The 22,777-nt window shown below is 37.2% G+C and overlaps 1 protein-coding gene across 2 annotated transcripts in view; it reads right to left on the reverse strand.

Moving 5' to 3' along the window:
* Positions 1-9,645: 9,645 nt before the first annotated feature.
* Positions 9,646-22,777, reverse strand: part of KCNQ3 (potassium voltage-gated channel subfamily Q member 3) — a 195,788-nt gene continuing 182,656 nt past the window's right edge. For both annotated transcript variants that reach the window (XM_040547237.1, XM_040547236.1), the window contains 6 exons: positions 21,994-22,181; positions 20,814-20,916; positions 17,547-17,678; positions 16,754-16,852; positions 14,864-14,948; positions 9,646-13,866 (listed from right to left, as the gene is read on the reverse strand). In XM_040547237.1, the coding sequence (XP_040403171.1) occupies positions 13,129-13,866; positions 14,864-14,948; positions 16,754-16,852; positions 17,547-17,678; positions 20,814-20,916; positions 21,994-22,181 (1,345 nt within the window). In that variant the 3' untranslated portion in view covers positions 9,646-13,128. The remainder of the gene's footprint in view (positions 13,867-14,863; positions 14,949-16,753; positions 16,853-17,546; positions 17,679-20,813; positions 20,917-21,993; positions 22,182-22,777) is intronic.

Raw genomic sequence — 22,777 nt, forward strand, 5'->3', positions numbered from 1 at the left:
TTTGTGACAAATATTCCTAGAATTTCTACCTGAAATATCTTATCTCTCAACAGCGTGCATATAAGTAATATTAACTCTTATGATACACGTCATGTTTGCGTTATTCTGGTTATCTGATTTCTAATTTTTAATCTACCAGGGACAAGTCTTTATTACTCTGTAACTGTATCTCTTTTGTTTGCCAACATAAGCGACTCCACTGTGATGACTAAAATACATGTCCAGATTGCAAATATGAAACCCTCCCTGGACTCCAACTCACAATCACTAACAATTTCTTTTGCAAAAGACAGCAAGATTTGCAGGCATTAAAGGAACAGGGGCCACACAACCATGAGCAGACAGATAAATTCCATAAACTGACTTTCAGTGAATATTTTTGTTCCAAACATTTATCTGATACAGGATGTAGGTCAGGCCTTTAGTTACAAATTCCCCTTTGCCACTACTGGATACATTAATACACCTTTTGTGTTGATTTTAAGCTGAATAATATTACTAGAATCCATTTTACTCAGAACCGTTGATCCAGAGTTCCCTGAACTGCTGAACTGGAGGGTTTAATCCAGTTCAGACTACCTTTATGCACTCATGAAGACCTCTTATTAAATGCCTCTGTGCTATTCTAGATTATGGGATTAATTAACATGGTTATTAGCTATGCTTCATTTGAAATCATTTTAATGCAGCAGATAACCATGAAGTTTGAATTGTTTTCCTTTTTTTTTTTTTTTTTTTCCCCAGTATAAACAGCTGTCAAGTAATTTTTCCATATCTTCACTCTAAACAGAGTGGGACAGAATTTAATAGACCAATAATAATAATAATAATAAAAGTCCTTGAGTATTAATTTCCTTACCTTTGTTCAGTCTCACCATCTAAAGGTCACCTCTCATTTTAAGCACACCATGATACACCCGGTCTAAAGAAATATTCCATGTTAATATGAAAATAAGTCTCTGTTACAATTACACACTTCATTAGATTGCTATAACCACTTTTTAAGTTCAGGTTTATTTGTACCAGGATTTAAGCAAACCTCTAATAAAATTACATTTTATTTTCTATATTCTCATTCAGCAATAATAACACAGACAATATGATTCCCTCCAAGTACATTTGAAATGACTGAGATCTGGAATAATTAATACCAACTTACCCAACTTCTCTTGACAAAGATGATTATCTTCAAAGCCTATATAAAACTGGAGGCTATCGCCAGGTCTTAATAACCACTTAGTGAAAGACTTTGAGTAGATAGGCTTGATAATCTTGCTTTAAAATCCTGTGAAAATTGTCATCCTAATCCCAGAAATACTAACTAAAGGTAACACAATCGTAAGCAAACAAAATACCCGCTGAATCCTTCATGGAATGACTCTGTGGCACAGCAGGTTAGGATTGGAAGCTCCTTTTGGCAGTAGTGACTTGCACTGCAAAGTAGAAAGGATGTTTTTTTTTTCCCCCTTTTAAAGGGACAGCTCATTTTACTGCAATTAGGCCTATGCCACCTTTGACAGGGAGAGGTAGGCCAGGCGAAACCCCTTTGATAAAGTTTTATCCATGCTTGGGGTAGCAGTTTAAACAAGGGGTGTTGAGAGACTATGGAAGAAACTGGTGTGTGTCTTAACTGTAGAAAATCAAAAGGAACAAAATGACAGATTAAATCAGAAAATTGTCTGGCATTGTGTTGAAGTGGCGGGGAAGGAAGAGCGAGCTGATCACAACAGTGATGTAGAGCAATTTTGGTGGTGTTGAGTGATATTTAGCATAAGCCAAGAGATGATCGTCATTGGAAGCTGTGAGTAAAATTCTGCTTCCATTTGCTCCAACGGAAAGTGATCCCTCTGAAATCAGTGGATTTAAGCACAGCTTGGTTAAAAGCAGATACTTTACCATAAGCCACTGCAACATGTGAGGAATGCTGTCATTCAAAATCTTATGATAGTTAAAGAGAGGAAATTAAAAGGAATTTGCGACCAGTCAGTCAATGGACTAAAAGGTGCTTTAAGAACCAGTTTAAAACCTCAGCTGAGGAGTATTCTGACCCCTGCTAGAGGACAAAGAAGACCTGGCAGATGTCATGTATACAAGCTGGCTGTAGGTAATGGTCCCCGGCCTCTCCTCACCTCCCAGATTCGTCCTGGGAAATGTTGAGGCTGCTGGCTGGCCTGGATCAGGAGTATTCCAAGACTTCCTATCAGTGTCATGGTCCTATTAATGACACAGGCATTTGGGTTGCAGGGCTGTTCCCCAGCACTACTTAATTTATTATTGCTGACATTGCCTGGTAACTGGTGTGTCATCAGACTTGTTTTGTTTGCACTTTATTTAACTCTCTTCCTTTAATTGCATTGTCTCACTTTTTTGCTTCCACTAGTTATATCAAAAAGAGCTGTGCTGTTACCCAAAGACACTTACTGCAATGGCTAAAACACTGCAGCCTGCCAGTGTGTCAGATAAGAGAAAGTGATTTTGCTGGTTTCAGATTTCAGTCATATCCTTTTGGGGTCTTTATTTATGGGTCATGCTATGTGTGTGTTAGGGTGGTGTCTCCTTCTGTACTGCAAGCCCACCTTCACCAAGAATTTCCAAAGCTGGAAGACAACGTATAACTGTTATAATTGGTAGACATGAACCTTACACATGCACACACACACACATGCACACTCTTACCTTTATCTTCTTTCACTTTGCCTTTCATGAAAAATGTATTCAGTGTGATGTTATTGCATCTAGACTTATCTAATTCTATCTGGAAGTTACTGATATGACAAAAGGCAAATTTTTGTGAATCGTGACTAAACGCTGCAGCTTGAGGAACTTGGAAACATCTTTTCTTTGACAAGACTTACTTTGCTTTTACTGACTTAATTACCAGTTGCTCAATATCTCATCAACAAGACTGGGATGAAAGTTCTCTCTGTAGCAGCTCACAAAACCAGGTATAGCCAAGAAAATGTGTGTGCTGGGATCTGTTCCAATTGTTTGATGTTTGGCTATGAGGATAATTTGACTTTCAGCAGGTTTTCCCTCATGCTGTATTTTGCCCTGGGACCCTGTAATTTTAACTTTGCTCAGCTGCAGAGCGATGCTCAGGTAACCGGGGAAGGGGCTATTGTTCAGCCCCAACTTTGACTCTTCAGGACAATGCGGCGTTCTCACTCAGAGCATCACTCTGAGCAAGCAGCTTTCTCAGGAGTATAGTCTTTACGTGTCTTCTTTTTCCAGCACCTCTTTGTGTGGCAGAGCTGTGACCATGACTGGCATCTCAAAATCCAGAACAAGTAAAGAAGTCATTTTTAGTGTGTTCTCAGCAACACGATATAGATGCATAATTCATATAAATTACCATGTAAAAGCATTCATTTGCTGAAAGCTACACAGGAGAAGTCCTCCACTAATACAAGTTAAATAAACATACTTTCAAGCCACAAGCCTCTGATTTACCTGTAAGAAAAAAGATTGGGAAGGAGGGAGAAAGCGAAGTCTTTGGTGCTTTATCTCTCTGGGCTGGGAACACAGTGTGGAGGTGATGCACTACTTTTTTCTTGTGACTTTTTGTTAAACGGTTTAAAAACACCGTGCTACGTAAGCAGTTACAATGTGTGTGAGTGATGGCAAGGGCTCCAGCAACATGTTCTTGTGACCTGAGCTGGAGTCAGCACCGAGCATCCCCTCCCATTCCTACTTTTCAGAAAATCTTAGCACTATTTTTCTAATTATATTTTATTTATTTTTGCACAAATTTCATTAAGTACAGTTCTCAAATGTAATCATGTTTCTTTGTTACTCTTCTTTTGGAAGAGTAAAATAAATTTAATCTCTTAAAAGTAAATTATGTATATATATTAACATCTATTTATTCTTGTCTTTAAAATGCGTTTCCCATTTGGGGAAATTTATTTAGAATTGCAAATGAATCCTATTCTTTATAATAGTATCTCTTTAATCTTTTTCATTAAGATTTTGCTAAGATTGGTACTAGCACCACAAAAGTCCCTGAAAAGAACAAGTACTAAAATCTACAGCCATTCAGTTTGAATGCTTCCAGTAAGAAAGTTTTATATATTTGTATGTCTCAAGTAGCTAATGCATTTCTTTAAAATGTTGGATATTGTAAAACTTTTGTGAATTTAAGCATATTCTTAAGGAAGAGAGGAAAGGGAGAGAAACAGGAAGAAAAAGAAGGTGTGGAAACTGTGAAAATATATAGTGACAATAGCAAGAAGTTATTACAACTAATATGGAAAAGGTATAGGAGTTGTTTTTGCCATATTACACGGCAGAAAAAAAAAAACCTCAGCTGGAAAATTAGAAAGGTGTTGTGTCTTGAATACATTTTTTTTTCCATCTGTACTCTGATTCACTTGGTTAAACAGGCCAAGATTTAGCCACCCAGTATTTTGTCAGCTGAAGACTGCTATTGGTTGTCCCACTGAAGAAGAATTAAATGCATAAGAACTGAGTAGCTGGCAGTATCTGAGTATCTGAGTAACTGAGTAGTAACTCCATTTCTCAATGAAGTTATTGGCATATTGTGACAAGAAAAAAATATAGCAGAGTCAGCTGCCTCAGTGGGTAGAGCAAAACATATTTACTGAGTTATACTCATTGGACACTCATTAAAAGAACAAAGCTATTGCAAGCATCTTTCTGCAGAGCTCTGCCACCAAATGTTCATTCATAGCGTAAATGTTTCTCCAGAAAAAGCAGAGAGCACAACGGCTGTTGCATTGACTGCATAGTTCTGTTTCCTAGTTTATAACGCAACATGGAAACTACAGGGAATGTACTGAATCTAAAAACAAAGTTCATCTCTGGTGGATTTCTGATGGTTTTGTTTTCGTCTCTGCATGGTATAGAGATTCCACGAGATTTTTACAGACCCATGCAATGTCTTGCATTGCTCCTTTGGGTCTTCTAAAAACAACATTCAGAGATCGAACACCACATTTGTAGATCTTGAAACTCATAGGGCTTTGATTATATAAATAGAAGTTTCAGCAGTTAAGAACTTAGAAAATATTTAATGATTTATCCAGTGTTGTTGTTTCTGATATATGTGTCAGACACACAGCTGTTCCCTGCAAACTTACCAAAACATTCACAGCATGTCTTACATCATATTCTCTTTTCATAAGCCCTGGTCTGTGTTTTGCTGACCATCTGTGTCTGACACAAAGAAGAGGACAGAAACTTCAGTGCCGTCCTGAGCCCACTGGGCTAACAGCCATCAGGGCCATATGCCTGAAAAACCTTCTTGGAGTACAACTTCTTTAATGGCAGTCTAGCTCTCCTGCTGGTCTGTGCCATGGGACTTGGCTGTCTTGACTCCTCCTCTTCTTTGTGGTCCAACAGGATGCTCAACGTTAAAGAGCCATTTTTTTTTTTTTTTTTTTTTTCTGAGCTAGTTTTCAAGACTGTGGAAAGAGTGCTGAAAAGTCCCTGATAAGTACCCTGAGAAGAAAGGGAAGGACGCACTTGGAGAAGACTGCACTTGGAGAAGTGAATAAGCCACCACTCCTGACAGCATTGCTTGGGCTATACTGAGGGCATCAATACTGACCCATTATAAAACATTCAGAAGTCTTGGCCTCACTCTGCTCAGGCAGAGGACAATTATATATGGTCTCAGCACTCCTATATAAACATAAGCAGAGTCTGAAGAGGTGGAAATCTCCCTGGCTACAACCTGGGCTCTTATCTGAATATAGTCATCATATTTCGTTCCCATTTTAGAATTCATTTCTTAGAAGATTTCTCTGAGCAACCTGGTCTAGTGGGAGGTGTCCCTTCCCATGGCAGAGGGTTGGAATTAGATCACTTTTAAGGTCCCTTCCAACCCAAACCACTCTATGACTATGATTGTTAGAGCAGAACCAGCGCCTTAGTGAAATCCAGTGATTTGGCGTGCTTGCATATTTGGGTGACTGCCAAAGGGAAAATTTAATGCAATATCTTTCAGTTCAGGTGAACAAAAGCTGAGTGGTTCACCTATTGTGTCTGTGAAGTACTCATTTAAATGTCATTGCTGCGGCTGTCTGTTTTGCTTTGCAAAAGAATTCTGCTGCATAGGTAGCTGTTCAGTTAGCTGTTCATTGCTAAGTAATGTTAATGCATGGTAATACTGCCTATAAAATGGTGTGAATACATTTGAAATAGCTTTGTATTTGCTTGGAGAGAAATGCAGAGAAAAAAGAAAATGCTTGTGTCATAGTTATTCTTTGAGGAAAACTGAAGCCAAGATATTCACAATTCCATGCTCTGGTTGATTATTATTTTTTTTTTTTAAATATTGTCAATCTTTGGAAAATTTGATAAAATTTGTCTGTAAGAGTCTGGCACTGATCCTATTTAAATTTAAGCCTTTTAAAGACAAAGAAGCAAAATAAAACATAAATCAGAAACAATTGGATGTTGTGTTACTTTAAGATTTTTTGAATTACTCCCAATTTACAGAGGTGTAGAACTTAGATCACAAACTGGACTAATTGCTGAATAGATTTTTGCCTACCACAAAAATTAAAGAAAAATTTTTAGTTAAATTTCAATTTTTAAGCAGAGGTTGGTGAAAATCATGGTGCTTATGACACAGGGAATGCCTTAAAATTATCCCATTGGGTTCAGCCATATTTTGGGAAAAAGTTTATGTGCCATGTGCTCTCCTTCTGTCTTGTTCAGGACAGTTACCTTTCAGCCTTCTCTCTGAACTGACTTTTTGCACATCTCAGTCTTTCCATTTTAGGTTGTACATTAGAAGAAATTTCTTTACTGAAAGGGTTGTGCAGCATTGGAACAGGCTGCCAAGGGAAGTGGTTGAGTCACCATCCCTGAAGGTCTTCAAGAAATGTGCAGATGTAGACCTAAGTAGCATGGTATGGTGGTGGACTTGTCAGTAGTAGGTTGAAGGTTGGATTAGATGATCTTAGAGGTCTTTTCCAACCTGAATGATTCTGTGATTCTATGATTCTATGAAAAGATATGATTCATCTCACCTAACGTAGCTATCTGAAATATATTTGTGTCTAAGTGGGTCATATTGAATTCTGTGGTTAAGAAAGATGCCGATTAAAGGCAGGCACTGCCTGAGAGAGGCACCACCTGAATCTGGTCCATTTGCAATACGACAGACTGAACCGTCCTCTGAAAAGCACTGTTTTCCATCCATTCATTGCAAAAGGGGTCTAACAAGAATAAAAACTTGTATCTTATTTGTGCATTGAACTGTTACATGACTGTTGTCACTGAGAAAAATCAGACCTGCTGCACCTGATATTTCTGATACTGATGTGTATGAGATTGCAGTTCCTTTTCCTTCCAATCATGGTGTTTTCAGGAAATATTTCCAGCTGAATGTATTTTCCACTAGTTTTCATTTTCCCACACATTTATGACCAAATACGTATATTTTGCATGGCTACTAAATGAAAGGAAGTCATAAATAATTCAATCTACTATGCATTGTATTATAATGGGACTAAGTATGGAAGAAGGATAAAGCTTACTCATAGTAAGATTTACTTATAGACTTTATATAAACTTTATAGAGACTTTATACTTTACTCATTGATAGCTTACTCAGTCCTGCATGGATGATCTTTGCCAGTGTCTGCTGGAAGGACATTTGACATCATGTTCCCTGAACGTGTGTGAATATATCATGCTTTAAATGAAAATAAATTCCTCCACATCATAATTGAAATTTCTATTTATTAATAAGTGGTGCAGTTTTTAAAGACAGAACATAAAAAATCAGTTAAGAAGTATTGTTTGCATAATATATTGAAATAAACATATTAAAGTTGTTCAAATATTGGACAGTGCCAGAATATAAATTACACATACAGTTTAAAAATTACAATAAATAATATTATAAAGAGCACTAAAGGCCACTTGTAAAAAAGTTGTGTTCCCTTGTCAGCCAGAATCTGAAAAGCATCTTTGTAGCATGGAGAAAATTTCAGTGAGCAAGGCACAAATACTAGTAATAATAAGATGCCATAACTAGAAAACAAAACGCAGTTGGCTATGTAACCTTCAGTCTCAGCATATTCTGGAGGATGGAGATAGGATCCTGCTTTTTGCTTCACTTTACTTCAGAGGGAAGCTGCCAAAAGCTGAACAGGGAAGGATCAAATCTTACAGCCTAAATAATCAGAAGTAATAGTGAGATCCAGTGTCTTCATTACCATGGTGCCCAGCTAAAGACACTTGAAAATGGCCCCTTCTTCCACTGCACTTCTGGAAATGGTCTTCGAAAGGCAACACCTGTGTTCAGTTGGCCTTCTGAAAAAGTGATACCACTTCAAATTCATGAGGTGCTGTAGAAAATTTTGGTTTGCTCTTGGCACCTAAAGCTTAGTGGAGGGGTGCAAGGATGTAAGATCTGTCTCTTTCTCACATGCTTTGCACTAAGTGGGACAAATCCAGTTCCTGCAAAAACTGGGCTCCCAGCAGGGATGAATTTGCTTCCTAATCTACATTTTCTGATTGCTTTAGGCTCTGATCCTGCAAACTGATCGGACCACGGTGCTCACCTGAAGGCCACGAGTCAGCCGTCCTGCTACACAAGGGTTCAGACAGGAATTAGTTTGCGGCATTTCTGAGCCACAATTTGAAACAGAAAAATATATAACTATTTCCACTCTGAACTGTAACAATGCAGCAAAGTTAGAGATAAGAATCAAATAAATATACTCAAAGTCAGCTCAGGGACAGATACTATCAAAGTCTCCATGTGCGTAGTTCCCATTTATTTTAACAGGAGCCAAACCAATTAATTTAGCACAGGGAAAAGCCAAGGTAAGGACAACAGCCATTACCTGACTAGATTTTTTCTTAAAGGAGCAATTTGCTAAATGGAGCATAAACCACATTTTCTACAACTGTGTACTTAGCCTAGACATTCACTTCTGCATTAATGAAATATTCTTGGTTTGATTTTAAATTGAGGAAGCCTGACTGATGATAATGTTGCAAAGAGAGGTACACAATGTAAACACATATTCACTTTTCCAAAAACTTACAGATAAGCTTCATTTATAGTGACAGAAAAATCAGTGTATAAATATCTGCAAATCATTGAAATTCATAAATAAAGGCAGATTAGGACCTAATTCTGACCTAGCGCATTTGTTTGAGGTTTCTTACTGACTTAAAGGAGAGCGGCGAAAACCCCACACTTGCTAATTATAAAAAACATTTCAAGGCCTGAAATGGATTCTTGGTCACTCATAGGAGTTAAGAGTCAGCAAAGAGCAGATTCCAACAATTAATTGTTTTCTTATGCTAACTATACATAAACAAAGATGCTGGAAAGATTTAACTCCAAGAAGACTAATAGCTGTTAAACTGAAATGCTACACACTGATAGAAGATGGGTATGAAGAGTAATAATGGACCTGGATGACTCTCCCACCTGAAATTGTTAATAATTTTTTCTTTATTTGTGGAAAACCTACTCTGAGAAACGGTCTTAACCTTTTAAATGTTTCCAGGGTTAACAGCCACAGATACTTTATTTTGTTTGTTTTGCCCAGTATCTCTGGTAGACACACAAACTGCAGCTCCTCGGTTGACGCACTTCTTGGACTCAACCTCAAGTGGAGTTTTATTAAGTTTTGGTGCACATCTCAGATCTGGGAAGATTTCCAGGTCTCACCTTACTGGTGATATCTAGACACATTTACATTGCCAACACAAAGAACAGAATGAATGCACTCTGTGTTTTTTTTTTTTTTTAATCCAGATGATCTAGGATGACAGTGCTGCTGAGCACATCGCCCTTCTGAAGTGACCAGTGACTGGTTTCAATGGAAATAAGTGTGTTGGGTAACATAAATAATAAAATAAGCTAGTAAGACCATACTTGACCCTCCCCTAGTGTATTTTCCAGAGGACCCAGAGATGCCCACTGTACACAGCCTTAGTGAACTTGCCACCAGCACATTTAGGATGAAGCAGGCCCTAACTGGTCACTTAGCATGTCATTAAATATTTCATGATGTAACTACAGACACCTGGCCCTGTGTTTTTAACCTACTTATGGTAAATTGGTGCGTACAGCCCATTGCAAATGCAAACTTGGAGGCAGTTCAGCTGCTACAGTGCACAGATTTTAGGGTAGCCCAAATCCTGATTTCCCTAGGGCTGCATTTTTGTGTGCAGATAAGACTGATCCAAATCCCTGCCTCTGCTTGGATTTTCTCTTAAAATGAACGTACCTTTATAATGAGTTGATTTACAGGTTTTCAGGCAGGTTTAATACTGAGAAAATATTCATTTTATATGACCTGGCATAGGAGAGATTAGAAACCTGAACTGAAGAATTGGAGGGGGAATTGAGCAGAGAACTGCATGGCATAGCCACTGTCAAAGGCCTTCACAAACAAATTTCTCAAATTGCACTTGGCTTTGGGCTGTTTTGATTTTTGAATTCTCATCTCTAGAAAGAATCTTAAGAAGGGCCAAACTCCACTGAAATCAGTAGGAATGTCAGGCACTTGGCATACTAGAAATATGAAACAAGCTTGTCTACCATATACTTACACACAACTTCAGAAGAAGTCTAGCAATGTTAATATAAGTTTTCATTATTTTTCATTCATCACATGAGGGTTAAGTCTTATGAGTCACCATTGATATATATAATTACATTAAAAAGATTACAGCAAGTAAAGTATAGGTATTTCCAAGAATCATTGGTGGCCAAAAGTTTTTTCTCAACATGTCAAATTACAGTGAATTACACTTTCATCAGCTAGTTTTATTCTCTTTGAGTTTAGCCATGAAACTGCAGCAAACACAGACTATTTGTCAATTAACTAATTACCAAAATTGTATCTTGTATTATCATAGTTACTGACCTCAGAATAGCCCCATGGACTCAGCTCAGTCTTCAAAGGCTGTAATTGGTGTGCTTTGTTTACTCAAGTAACTACAGCAATTTCTTCTCCCTAAAGATCTGGGCCACAAGGGTGTATCATGATTTTAGCTAAAAAGCAGATCCAGTCTTAAGAGTACAAAGATCCTAATCCTTTAGATGTCTCTTAAATAGAGAATAAATAATGAAGATGAAGGCAATGCCTACATCTGGAAAAGAATAGAAGATGCCTGGATGGAATACCTGTCATAAGATGTCAAAAGTATGAAAGAATCAACAAACACAAAGTTTACTATAGTGGGAAAAACCCAACAAGGTGTCTTTCACCGAAGCACACTCTATCCAGGCCTGTGCGTTACCCAGTTACAGATACACATGAGAATCCCAGTAGGGTGTATCTCTTTCTTGTGCTCTAACTGCATGTACCAATGGTGCTCAGTTGTATAGCTGCAGTATAACAAACAGTCACTACAGAAAAATCACTTTCTAATGTCTTTTTTGGTCAAATCCTTATGTCTTTGTTGATCGGTGCTCTAGCCATGGTAGTACTCATTAGACATTTGGAGTGGCAGGGATGATTCTTAACAGGAAGTGGACAGGAGCCATGGTAGAGAGGCTGCACCGTGGATAAAAGGGGTGGAGGTGAGAGCCTCATCCACTGACCGTGGGTGTCTGTGACATGCCTACTTCTAAGGAAATCACCCTCAGCTCCCTTTGAAGTCAGTTGGCAATTGTAGATAATGGAGTTAAAAGTCTGATTAATCCAATCCTAAAGATGATGTATGCTTTGGTTCTTGTACCCTGCGCTCACTGACTGTATTGATTATTTTTCCACGGCTGTAAAGTGCATAGAAATAAAATTTGACATCAGATGGACACTATTTCATGGACTCCTGAACTAAGATCAGATGAATCCTGCATAGGATATTCGGACAGATTGTTTACACTAGCTGTGCAGATACTACATTCCCATTGTGGTGGTGAGATCTCAGATTCATTTTTGCCCGGTGCCCAGTGGGCTGGATGGTTTCCTTGCTCTCCCTCAACACATTTTCCAGTTCTCATGCAAAACGTTTGGCTGAGGCCTAATGAGTATACTTATACCTCTGTTGCTCAGGGACAGGACACAAGAATGGTATTTATTTATTTGTACATTGATGTTAAATATGATACACATACATGGATTTGGAGCAGTCCATTTTGAAGAGAAACTGTAAGCCAAACCCTGGCATCTTCCTGCACTGTGGAACCCCCAGGTAACAAAACAGTGAGACTCTCCACATCTGAGGAGCTCGAAACACTTGACAAATATTAGTGAATTGAGTCTCACAACTTGTATATATGTAAGTATAACTCTGAATTAACAGATGGGAAACTGAAGCACACTTGCATTATGCAGCTTACTTAATATCATGTAAGTCAATAAAAGAGTGGAGAGTAGAAACCTGGAATTTGAAACCTACATTGAATACTATTTTTTTTTTTTTTGAACAGAAAGAAACCTTGTCCCCATAAGAAACCAATGGGCTTGGCAAAAGTTTTTTCTACAAAACAGTATTGTAGTCGCACTTCCAGCAATTTTATAACCACTAGTGGAGATTTTCAAAGTAGCTTGAGGAATTTATACAGTAAATAAATATCAATGACTAATCTACCCCTAGTTTCATTTGGCATTGTATTTCATGGGTAGTTGTATAACAGATCACGAGAAACATTTAGTTTACAAAACTGTTTCAGTAATGTTATTTACTTTGACTCAGCTTTTTCCCTTTGAAGGTTAGATCCTTTTGCCTAGGTTGGATAGAATTGATTTACTTATATTGGAAAATGGATTCAGACTTCTAATTTCCACAAAATGATATTGCTCCTGGAACTGTTTTGACTTTGCTGCTCAGTTTACAAAGCGTAGCAAGGACGTCATATCTTGGCTGTTATCAATCCACCTTGTATTGAAGAGTATCAAATAGATATGTATCATAGAAGAAATCAGCTGTACCATTTATATAGGGTAAAGTCATGCAAACCGTGCTCAAAACTAAGCTCCTTAGTTTTGGTAGCATGAAAAAAACTGCATTAGTAAATTGTATGAAATGGTGCAGAATGACTACCACTAATTACACATGCATCTTATGCAGCCATTGGTGTTTTGAACTAGTAAGCTTTGGGTGTAGAGTAAGTGAGATATACAAAGTATGCTTACATTACACGGAGAAGTCAACCAGTGACTAACCCCCCACACACTTTTAAACTGGCTTATTTGAAGGGGTCCATATTGAATCTGAAATCCCATCTCCTGTTGAAGACAAAGGCATGGAGCCACTTGGTGTAAAAGGATCGGTGTCTGTGTCTGTTTCTCCCTCTGCTAGGTAACGTTTCTCTCTCATCCATGCAGATCCCCCATTGGGGCCAAAAGGAAAGTCGTCTCTGTCTTGGGAGATACTGAAGCCACTTGGGGAGCGCTCAAGTTCCTCATGGTTGACAGAGAGAAGGGACAATGGCGTATCGCTGTCTCTTGTTAAGCTCCTTCTCTGCCTTGGAGACACTTTGTCTGAGTAAGGGCTTTGCAGGTCTCCTTGGGAGTGGTAGCTAACCTGTGAGTCCATCAACGTAAATATAGGCAAAACTGTTGGCCTTTCTGCATATGAAGTTGAGGAAGGTGTGGCTTGCAGTTTGCCAGAGTTTTGCCCACCCGTTGATAAAGGTTGTGAATGAGTCACATGACCATGTGCTGAGAAACCATAAGGACTGACTTTGTTGACTGGAACCTGCTGAAAGCTGTATGGAGTTTCATGAGCACACTGCTCAGTGTATTTGTATATTATTGTTTTTAATTCAGAATACTTGTTTTCTTCTCTCTTCTCCTTTGCAGGAGAAGCAGTTTCTTTCAATGGACTTATCTCAGCGACTTGTATTTGCAGCTGTTCCATATGATGCATATGCATATCGACAAGAAAATCCAGTTTCTTCCCCATGTCATTAACCTGAAAAATACCAATTTTATCATATTGTCTCAAGTTGGTTATTTAATAAAATAATCAATGCTTCCATAGGTGTACTGCCCCCACAATGATGTGTTGCCATCTTTATTGGTCATGGAGACAATTACAAGATAATCATGAGACAATTGCAAGATAATCATGAGACAATTGCAAGATAATCATGACTTTTTCTTGGAAGCTGGACTGCAGTGGATGACAGTTTATACGCTAATTGCCTCAGATTAATTGCCTATGAATAGTACCAGCATTTTTTCAGTGTTGCTGGATATTTGTCAATCCACTGTCCAATGGCAGTCTACAACATGATGATCAAAGTTGTGATAGCATACTGTAAATAGCTATTACCAAAATGCAACAGATGGAATTACCTTTGCACACAGACCTCCTCTCTAAATGTTAATAGTTCTACAACATAAGGGTTAAGTATCAGCACTATTTTTCCTTTCTCTTTTGATCGTATATTGCACCTGAACATTTACATTTCATTATAAGATCTGTTGTGAATTATTGCAACTTGCCTCCATCTTAGTTATGTATTTAAAAATGAGAGTGTCATGTTTTTCTAAGCATAGGGTTAAAATGCATAAAGAAGACACAAAATATCCTGTGGAGGCAATACTTTTGAGTGCCAGACCTTGCAAGAGAACATTGTACTCACAGCAAAACACCAGCCATGATAAGTATGGCATTTAAGCATGGAGTGAAAAAGTCCCACTTAAACATGCTGGTATGGGTCTTGCTGCCATACGTAATTATATCCATTCAACAGGTCTCAAAATTTACTCTTCCCAGGTAATTACATTATTTCATGGAAAAGTAATCAGATAGTTTTGTGATCATTAGTACAAGATCTGTGTGATGCTTGATCACCAGCAGTACAAATCTGCCGGGGTCAGACAAAGAATGACACATAATTGATATCAGTTTATTGTTTCTGTACAAGCACCTCAGTTTCCTTTGTTGTCATGAAATTACATACCTGTCGTTCAACTTTAACAAATTTGCCCATCATACTTTGGTCTTCAGTATCTGCTGTAGATGCTTTGGCTACATATGGATCATTTCTATAAAGAATTAATATATCTATTAGTGTTCCATTTTTTTTGCATCACAGTGAGTAGTTTATATCAGAAAACAGAAATGCCATCTTTGTGGTATATTAACATAGCTATTTGGAACCCCATTTAAGAAAGGATTGGATCTGGTTATTTACAATACAAATGGAATAAAAAGATTACTCTGTGCAATTTCAATGCATTTCTAAAGAATAGATTACTGATTTTGTGTTTAAAATTATTTTGTGTTCAAAATCAAGACTGAGATTAAGGCAAAATAAAAGCAAACAAAAAAGCTCAAAATGGCAGTTAGTGAAATTGATCCAGAGTTGGTGGAAAAATTGCAGATTTGTGAAAAATGTTGCAGTCTATTCTGATAGTAGGTCTACAGATGGACATATGTTTTGAAATCTAATTCTTTCTAATTAGTTTGTGTGAAGACTTTGAATATGAGTTTCATGGTCGAGTGTTTTTTTTCTCCATTTCATTAAACCAAATAGAAAGTGGCAGAGACTGGAAAAGCTGAAAAGAGAGTCTCGCCTGGATATTTAAAGTAGATTACTGAATACATTTTCTTCTACGTAATTTCCTACTGCTCATCTGTCAGATGGAGTAAGCTCAAGAGATAGGAAGATAATCTCTGCTTAACTAAAGAACCTTGATTTATAACATCATGGGATCTGAGATTGTCATTATCAAGCTAAATCTTTATCTAAACAGTTCCAAATCAACTTCAGAGGAATTTATGTCTTTCTACAAACTATGTCAACATCTAGAAAACTAATTTCTAGGCACCTGTTCTTAAGATGACTTAGAAAAAAATATGTCCTAAAACTTTTGTTTTAACAGGTCCATTTCTTGTCCTCTCTTTCTGGCAAAATTCAAAAATCACAGCTGTGGATATATCTTAAAGCAGAAATTATAACTAAAACATGTCAGATTTTGCAGGTTGGGTTATCACTGATATGGCTTATGCAAATTTTGCAATCTGCTTTGTTTCCAAAATCATCATTGCCTCTTTCCATATATGTAGGGCTCTGTCTTCATATTTTCATGTTTTCAGATTTTTCACTGGGTGGAATAAACCAGATAGAGCCAAGTTAATTTATTTCGTGTACGATTACTTTTGTCCTGAGAAACTGTAACAGCTTTGGGGACAGATTGTTGATGGCTTTGTGTGGTTCTTCATGGGTATTTATTGACAGATTGATAGTTGTAAATAACAGAAAAAAAAAAAGTCATTTATTATTGAATTTTTGCTACCAGGATTGCAACAATACAATAACATGCTGTAACATTCATACCCAGAAACCTGTTGTTGCAGTTTATTTTCATCAGTTCCCTATAATCATTGATTTTAAAGCTGCATCATTGAAACTCTGTGTTTGTTATTGGTGGGGGCTATAATGAAACTTTTTTCACTTCAGGAAAGTTTAAGTTTTAAGTTTACCTTAAAACTATTGGCAATTTTTATTGAGTTTTTAACTGTTTTCACTAGTTGAATGCTAGAAATTCAGCACTTCAGCAAGCATAAATACGTATTTCATATAAAATCACATCTGCAAACCACAGAGAAACTGAGGTAGACAATTAAGAAGCCATTAAGTTTAGATTTCCATTATACATCATTCTTAGGGAAGCTAGTCTCATTCTGATTCAACATTTACACATACGTATCTTATAGCATCATATCCGCTTAGTATTGTTACTATAACAGTGTTCTGTCTGGATGAATTAAGCGCATGCTTTTTGGTATGAGCAAACATTTTATTTCTGTTTTGGTCTGTGCAAAATACTAAGCAGAATAATTTCACCTGGGAGACTGTTGTGAAGGGTAAGAAAAAGCTCCTCCCTTTTGGGATTTCTTATGCTTGGGAGTAGATGGAGGTCCAGGTGTAAAAATCATATCTACTCTGAAAAAAAAGAAAAGTGCAACTGCATAAGTCCACCTCTAAATGCTAGCACATGATAGAAATGACTATGGATCTCTGCAGCAAACAGTAACAAAGACTCAAAAGGGAGTTTTGGAAATAGAGCTTAAAAAAGAATAAGGCAAAACTTGCAAAGCTAACTGGATATTTCCTAGGCACCCAAGCGTTGCTGGGACACATTGTAGACACAGATTTCTAACATCATGAGCTCTCTTCAAATTTCTGAGCTCAAAAAATATTTTTGTATATGTCAATTTACATCTGAGCAAAGGGGATGTGAAACCTTCCAGGCTAATTTGGTTTTTCACTCATACGAGATCTTTCACCAGGCACAGGTCAGCAGAGAATCTATCACAAAGGAAAGCTCTATGTAGTGTAATTACTGCTTTTATTGATTATCTGTGCAAAAGAGAAGGGGGAAAACTTCCCCATAATCAAATGAAGCAATGGTCAAGAAAATTCTCATGATTTTTCATTTCCTTGTTCTAACTATGAGCCAGTGCTCTCTTCTTCTGCAGCTATGCCAGCTAGCTGCTCACTCACCTTTACTCTTTGGGGAAGAGGCTTTCTTATGGAAAGTGCAAAGACGTAGCTTCTGGATGGCCTTGTACACAAATAGACCAACTATGCTTTTGCCAGCACTATACATTTTCCCCACATCCCAGAGGATTCTTACCTTGCCTGAAGATACTTTATTCTGGAAAGCATATCAAGATGCCCTGCTGAGTATTGCTCTATCACATCCTTTACATCATAAGGCCTCAATGTCTCCTTGAATTTTTTTTTATAGAGACGAAACTGTAGTATTCTGTGTAATAAACAGAAAAAAATTACTAAGTTCTTATATAAATTCCATAATGATCATTTGCAGCTTTATTGAATAATTGGTAAATACTCTGTATGTTTGAAAAGTGAACTTGTTCACTAGACAAATACTAGACAATAAAACATAAGCAGAGAATCTCCAATATCATACTATGTTTTTAAACATATAATAATTGGCTTTTCATAGCTAATAGGCTAGATTTTCCTAAAAATAATTATGTACACATGATGTATCTTTTTCAGTACTATCTTCATAACTAGAAATGGTTCAAAGCAACATATTCAGATATGGAACTTGATTTTGAATAGCACAGATCAGAGGAGATGTTGAAGCTGAAGGCATGGTTCAGCATATTATAAAGCTAATTTAGAGTGTATATGTAATGTTGAATCATTTTCAACTTGTTTTTCATTTAGCACCTAGGAAAGTTTTTGATGGGAAATGTTAATTTGTTAGAAATGTGGAAGTTAAGTAGTCAGCAGTTCAAGTTGTGAAGAAAAAGAAAAAAATGTTAGAACTACCTGAAGTGCCCTTGAAAAAGTAGCAGTATAACACTATTATAGTAGTAGTAGTGGTGGTGGTAGTAGTAGTAGTAACAGTGATGATGATATAAATTATTATTAAATGCCCTGGTAAGTAATAACAGAATCATAGATATAATAAGGAAGCATGCTGGCAAGATCACTTGAAAACTGTTTTGCAACCTTTTTTTTTTTTTTTTTTAATTTTAATTCGTTTCTGTTTATACATTTGTTCACGTGTATCTTGGAAAATTAAACAAATAGACAAAATACATATGTAAAGAAGGAAAGTATTTTATTTTTCGAATATGTCATTGACTTGGAATACACGGATTTGCTTCCTCAGTGTAATCTTCATGTTCTTCTTGGTCTAAATTGTGCAATTGCTTTCATCTGTTAAGGTTCTGACCTGTTTTTTATTCAAGTTATATTATAAAAATGTATATATGAACTTTCATTTAGCAAAGATAATTCTAGCATGACTTTTAAAAGCTTTTTTGACTATTTAACTCTACTGCTAATAAGTCTTTCAATGTTCAAGATTTCAAAATTTTACCTACGCCTATTCCAGCCAAAATATGTATGATTACACCAAAACTATACTTAAAATAGGAATCACACTCTTAGTGATTTAAATTTAAAATCTTCTTGATCATGACACTGGAAAGTCATTAAGAGGTTTTGTCTGAAATAATTACTTCCTATTAACATTCTGGGTCTGGATAAACCGTACAGGGAAAAAAGAAAAGAAGAAAGAAATGAAAAATAAAAAAAAGCTTGGCAGCTTGGATCATGATTGAGTTTAAGAGGAAATTACATGAATCAATTAGGTTTACACAGATTATGGGAGAGGAAGTTTTGCAAAAGTAATAACAGAGTCTTATGGAGTCTTAGTCTTATGGAGGAGGGGTCTGTAAATAAAAGGCAGCTGTGTATTCTGTGAAAACAAGCAGATATCAGGGAAGGAAAAAGGGCAAAATTGTGGAGGAATCAAGGATGAAGTAACTTTCAGCAGGAGGGAAGCAGTTGGGTAACATAAGCAAAGCCTGTGGGACGTGGCTTTTGGCATGCTTGAGAAAACTTGAAATTTTAATATCTAGTTTTTCTGCACTCAGCTGGAAAACAAGGAGAAAACAGTGCTAATTTTAATTTTATTTGTAAATAAAGCTCAGATAATGCAGTCTTGGATTATTGGTAAAAATAATAAAATGTAAACAAACAGACATCATACTTATACAGAATAAAATAAGTACTGGATTCAGACCACTCATCAGTTATGGAAGCTCAGATGAGGGCAAAATGGAGTTACAGATAATCACGTTGTGAAAGAAATACCATGTATACAGTGTTTTTCTTTCTCAGCCATTGCCCAGTTACTACAGAGGGAATATATACTGTGGAGGAGAAAAGGAAGAATCTGACATTGGTTTTCAGTTATAATCCAGTTATAATCCACTAACACAACTTGTTAGTATGATATAGCATCCATAAACGGGGAAAAAAATAAAGCTTTTCAGAAGCCATTAATTCAGCTCCTGCAAATGTATATTCTCTGGTAATACAGGACTTACTCTGTGTTACCATCAAATTAAAATATGAAATAAGACCTTTCATCACTTAGTAATTGATTGGAAGTTATTATAGACAGAAATAATCCACACTGAAATGGGGAAGAAGGCAGGTTGACCGAGAGCCCTTGCATGGATTGGGAAAACATACAGTCATAACCAGTGACAATGGGACATTCACCTCATACACCTGCAGCTGATTTATAAACATTTCTAAATGTAGAATACACAATCATGTTCCCTGAACCTTTTTGAAGAAGATAGAGTTTGGGACACTCTAGACTTGAAATTTTTCTACTGGAAGGTGGTAACTCACTGGTCTAAAACAACTGGCAGAATAAAAAAAAGTGACTGCAATGAAAACAGAGCATTTTTCCTCTGGGGGCTTTTTTTTATGTGGAGAGTGAAAAATTCTGAGTGGAGAAGTAACAGAGCATCAGTGAACAAATTTCATGTTTTTGATGTTCTAAGCACATTACCAAGCCTTACTAGGAGTTTTTTACCCCAGGGATTATATCTTGTGATGCAAAACTAGAGGTGATGTATGTGACAGGCTGAAGACTGATGAAATGGAGACTTCAGCATCTATTAAAGCATGACAGACAAAAAATATATTGCAGACTCATACAATTGTAACTAAAGAAGAATTGAGTCAGCTGAGGCTTTTCTGCTAAGCTAGAATTCCAGCTGTACATAAATGTTACAGTCAGTAACTTGGGCAAAATACTATATTTACAGCATGTTTTATAGATAAGCTGTATATTATATTGTTTTATGACAAATATGATCTTGCAAAAAATGGCATGATCAGTATTACTAAAAAATATTTTCCTTTCTGTATTTTTTGAAAGAGGACTTGTATAGGATTTGCCTGATGCTTTTCAATTATCTAGAATTATCCAGTCTATTGCATTTATAAAAGCAAGAATAATGACAATGAATCAACATGCAGCAACACAGTGGTGTGCTTTCCTGAAGCACAAACATTCGAAATCAAAGCCAAGCACCGAGAAGTCAAAGACATTTACCTGACAGCTCGGATGGCTGTCTTGAATGTGGGGATCATCTCTTCCATGAGGAAGTCACTACTGTCGCCTCTCTCTTCTCCCATGGGTTCCCCTGTACCTGCATCTGCAAGGCAGGTCAAAAAAAAAAGATGTGTGAACATCTGACTGCATGATATACAGAGGGATAAGTGTAATTCATTAAAGGAACATTTCTTGCAGGTTCCTCTTTCTCTAGTCAACTCTTGAAAGAATTTTCATAATTCTGCTGGAATTGCTGTAAGACATTATTTGAGGCATCTCGTCTCAGATTCCAGCATTTCGAAAACATTGAGAACTTTTCCTCCTTTCAAATGGATTTAGAAGTTCCCACTTTTATGAACTTATACGGTGAAAAGTCTTTACCAATCTTATTTTATATAAGGCTAGAACATCTGTAGAACTACAGGCCAAGTTCTCCCACTTGCACTGCTCTGAGCTCATGTAACTTCACGGAGGAGGATACTCAAGTCCCCAGCGTGGACACCCAAGCTACATCCATGGTAGTATGGATGGATGCACAGAAGCCAGCTGGCACAATAAAGGAGAAACTGTTATTTAGACACCATTTAGACACAACAGACAATAACAGAAAAATGTGTTGAGGGAGAATGAGAGGAAAAAATATCCTATCTTGTTGTATGGACACCAATAAAAGTAAATCTGCCGAGGGGCAGCAGACTTAAGGAAAGTGGGAAGGGAACAGCAGTTCACTCTATAAAACATGGTTTTAAGGGATTTCAGTGAGGAGATATTTGAGATGCCTGGACACAGGCTAATGCAGGCTTGGATACAGTCTAGCAGGGAGCTGCCTTAGCATAGCATCCCTGATAATAAACAGAGCCATGATGGCATGTGCTTTTGGGGGGATATCAGTTCACTGCCCAATGTGCCCTGGTGTTCAAGTTCAAATGGATTGATTCCATCTCTGGCCAAATCCAATACTGACTGCTGGTTTTCGGAGGGCCACTGCCTTATTTCAAGTACTGTGTTGTCTGTACACCAGCATTCATTTCCTGGAGCTTCCCCAAATGTGCCACGTGAAACCAGGAGATGGCAATGCTTGGCCCAGAAAGTCACAAACCTTCAACAGAAGATGCAGAGGAAGAAAGTAAAATGAAGAGAAAAGGGGAGGGATAGAAAGAAATCAACACAGATGGGCTACCTTCTGAGCTTTGCCAAAAAGCGTACGCTTTCATTCGGAATGCAGTGCGAAAACGCTCCTTATTATTCAAGACAACATTCTTAGGCTCTTTTGAAGGACTTTCTTCAATGGCATCTACATTCAGAGGGGTAAATAGCTTTCCTTTAGTATTGGTACCACGAACCCGATCCAAGAGACCCAGCTTTTGGCTACAAAATAAGCAAAAGTAATCATTTTCCTCCTTTGTACACTTTTAACTTGTTTTCACGATGCTTAAAATATATAAGAGGCTAAATAAATGTTTTGTACACAAGGACACTGCTGGGGCTACCGTAATACATCAATGTAAGCAACAGCTAAGCTCCGCATATAATTAACTGCTTTTTATGAGCATTTTTTTGTATCAATGTTGAAAATGTTACCAGAGGGTTTTGCTATCCTCTCTATGTAATGTATCACAGTGCTTCAGCTCCAGTACTATGTCTGAAGCATGAGATTTATTATTAAGAAGAGAAACACTACTACTTAGGCAGTTCTATTATCTAATGACAAGGATGCTTGGCCTTTCCATTTCCTACTGGGTCTGTGGCAGGCTATTAAATGTGCCTACCAGGAGCAGAAGAAAAGTCAGATATGCTGTGAACCAAATAAATTATCAGCAAAACACTGGAAAGGCATTGCCAAGCAATTACTAGGTACATGGTAGGGCAAGCCACACAGTTCTCTCCATTATTCAATTTCAGTCTATTCTGTTCTAGAAATTGAGGTGTTGTAGACAAATAGTGGTAAAGTGACATATTTTCTT

The sequence above is a fragment of the Cygnus olor genome, chromosome 2 (assembly GCF_009769625.2).
Source record: "Cygnus olor isolate bCygOlo1 chromosome 2, bCygOlo1.pri.v2, whole genome shotgun sequence".
In the NCBI taxonomy this organism is placed as follows: Eukaryota; Metazoa; Chordata; class Aves; order Anseriformes; family Anatidae; genus Cygnus; species Cygnus olor.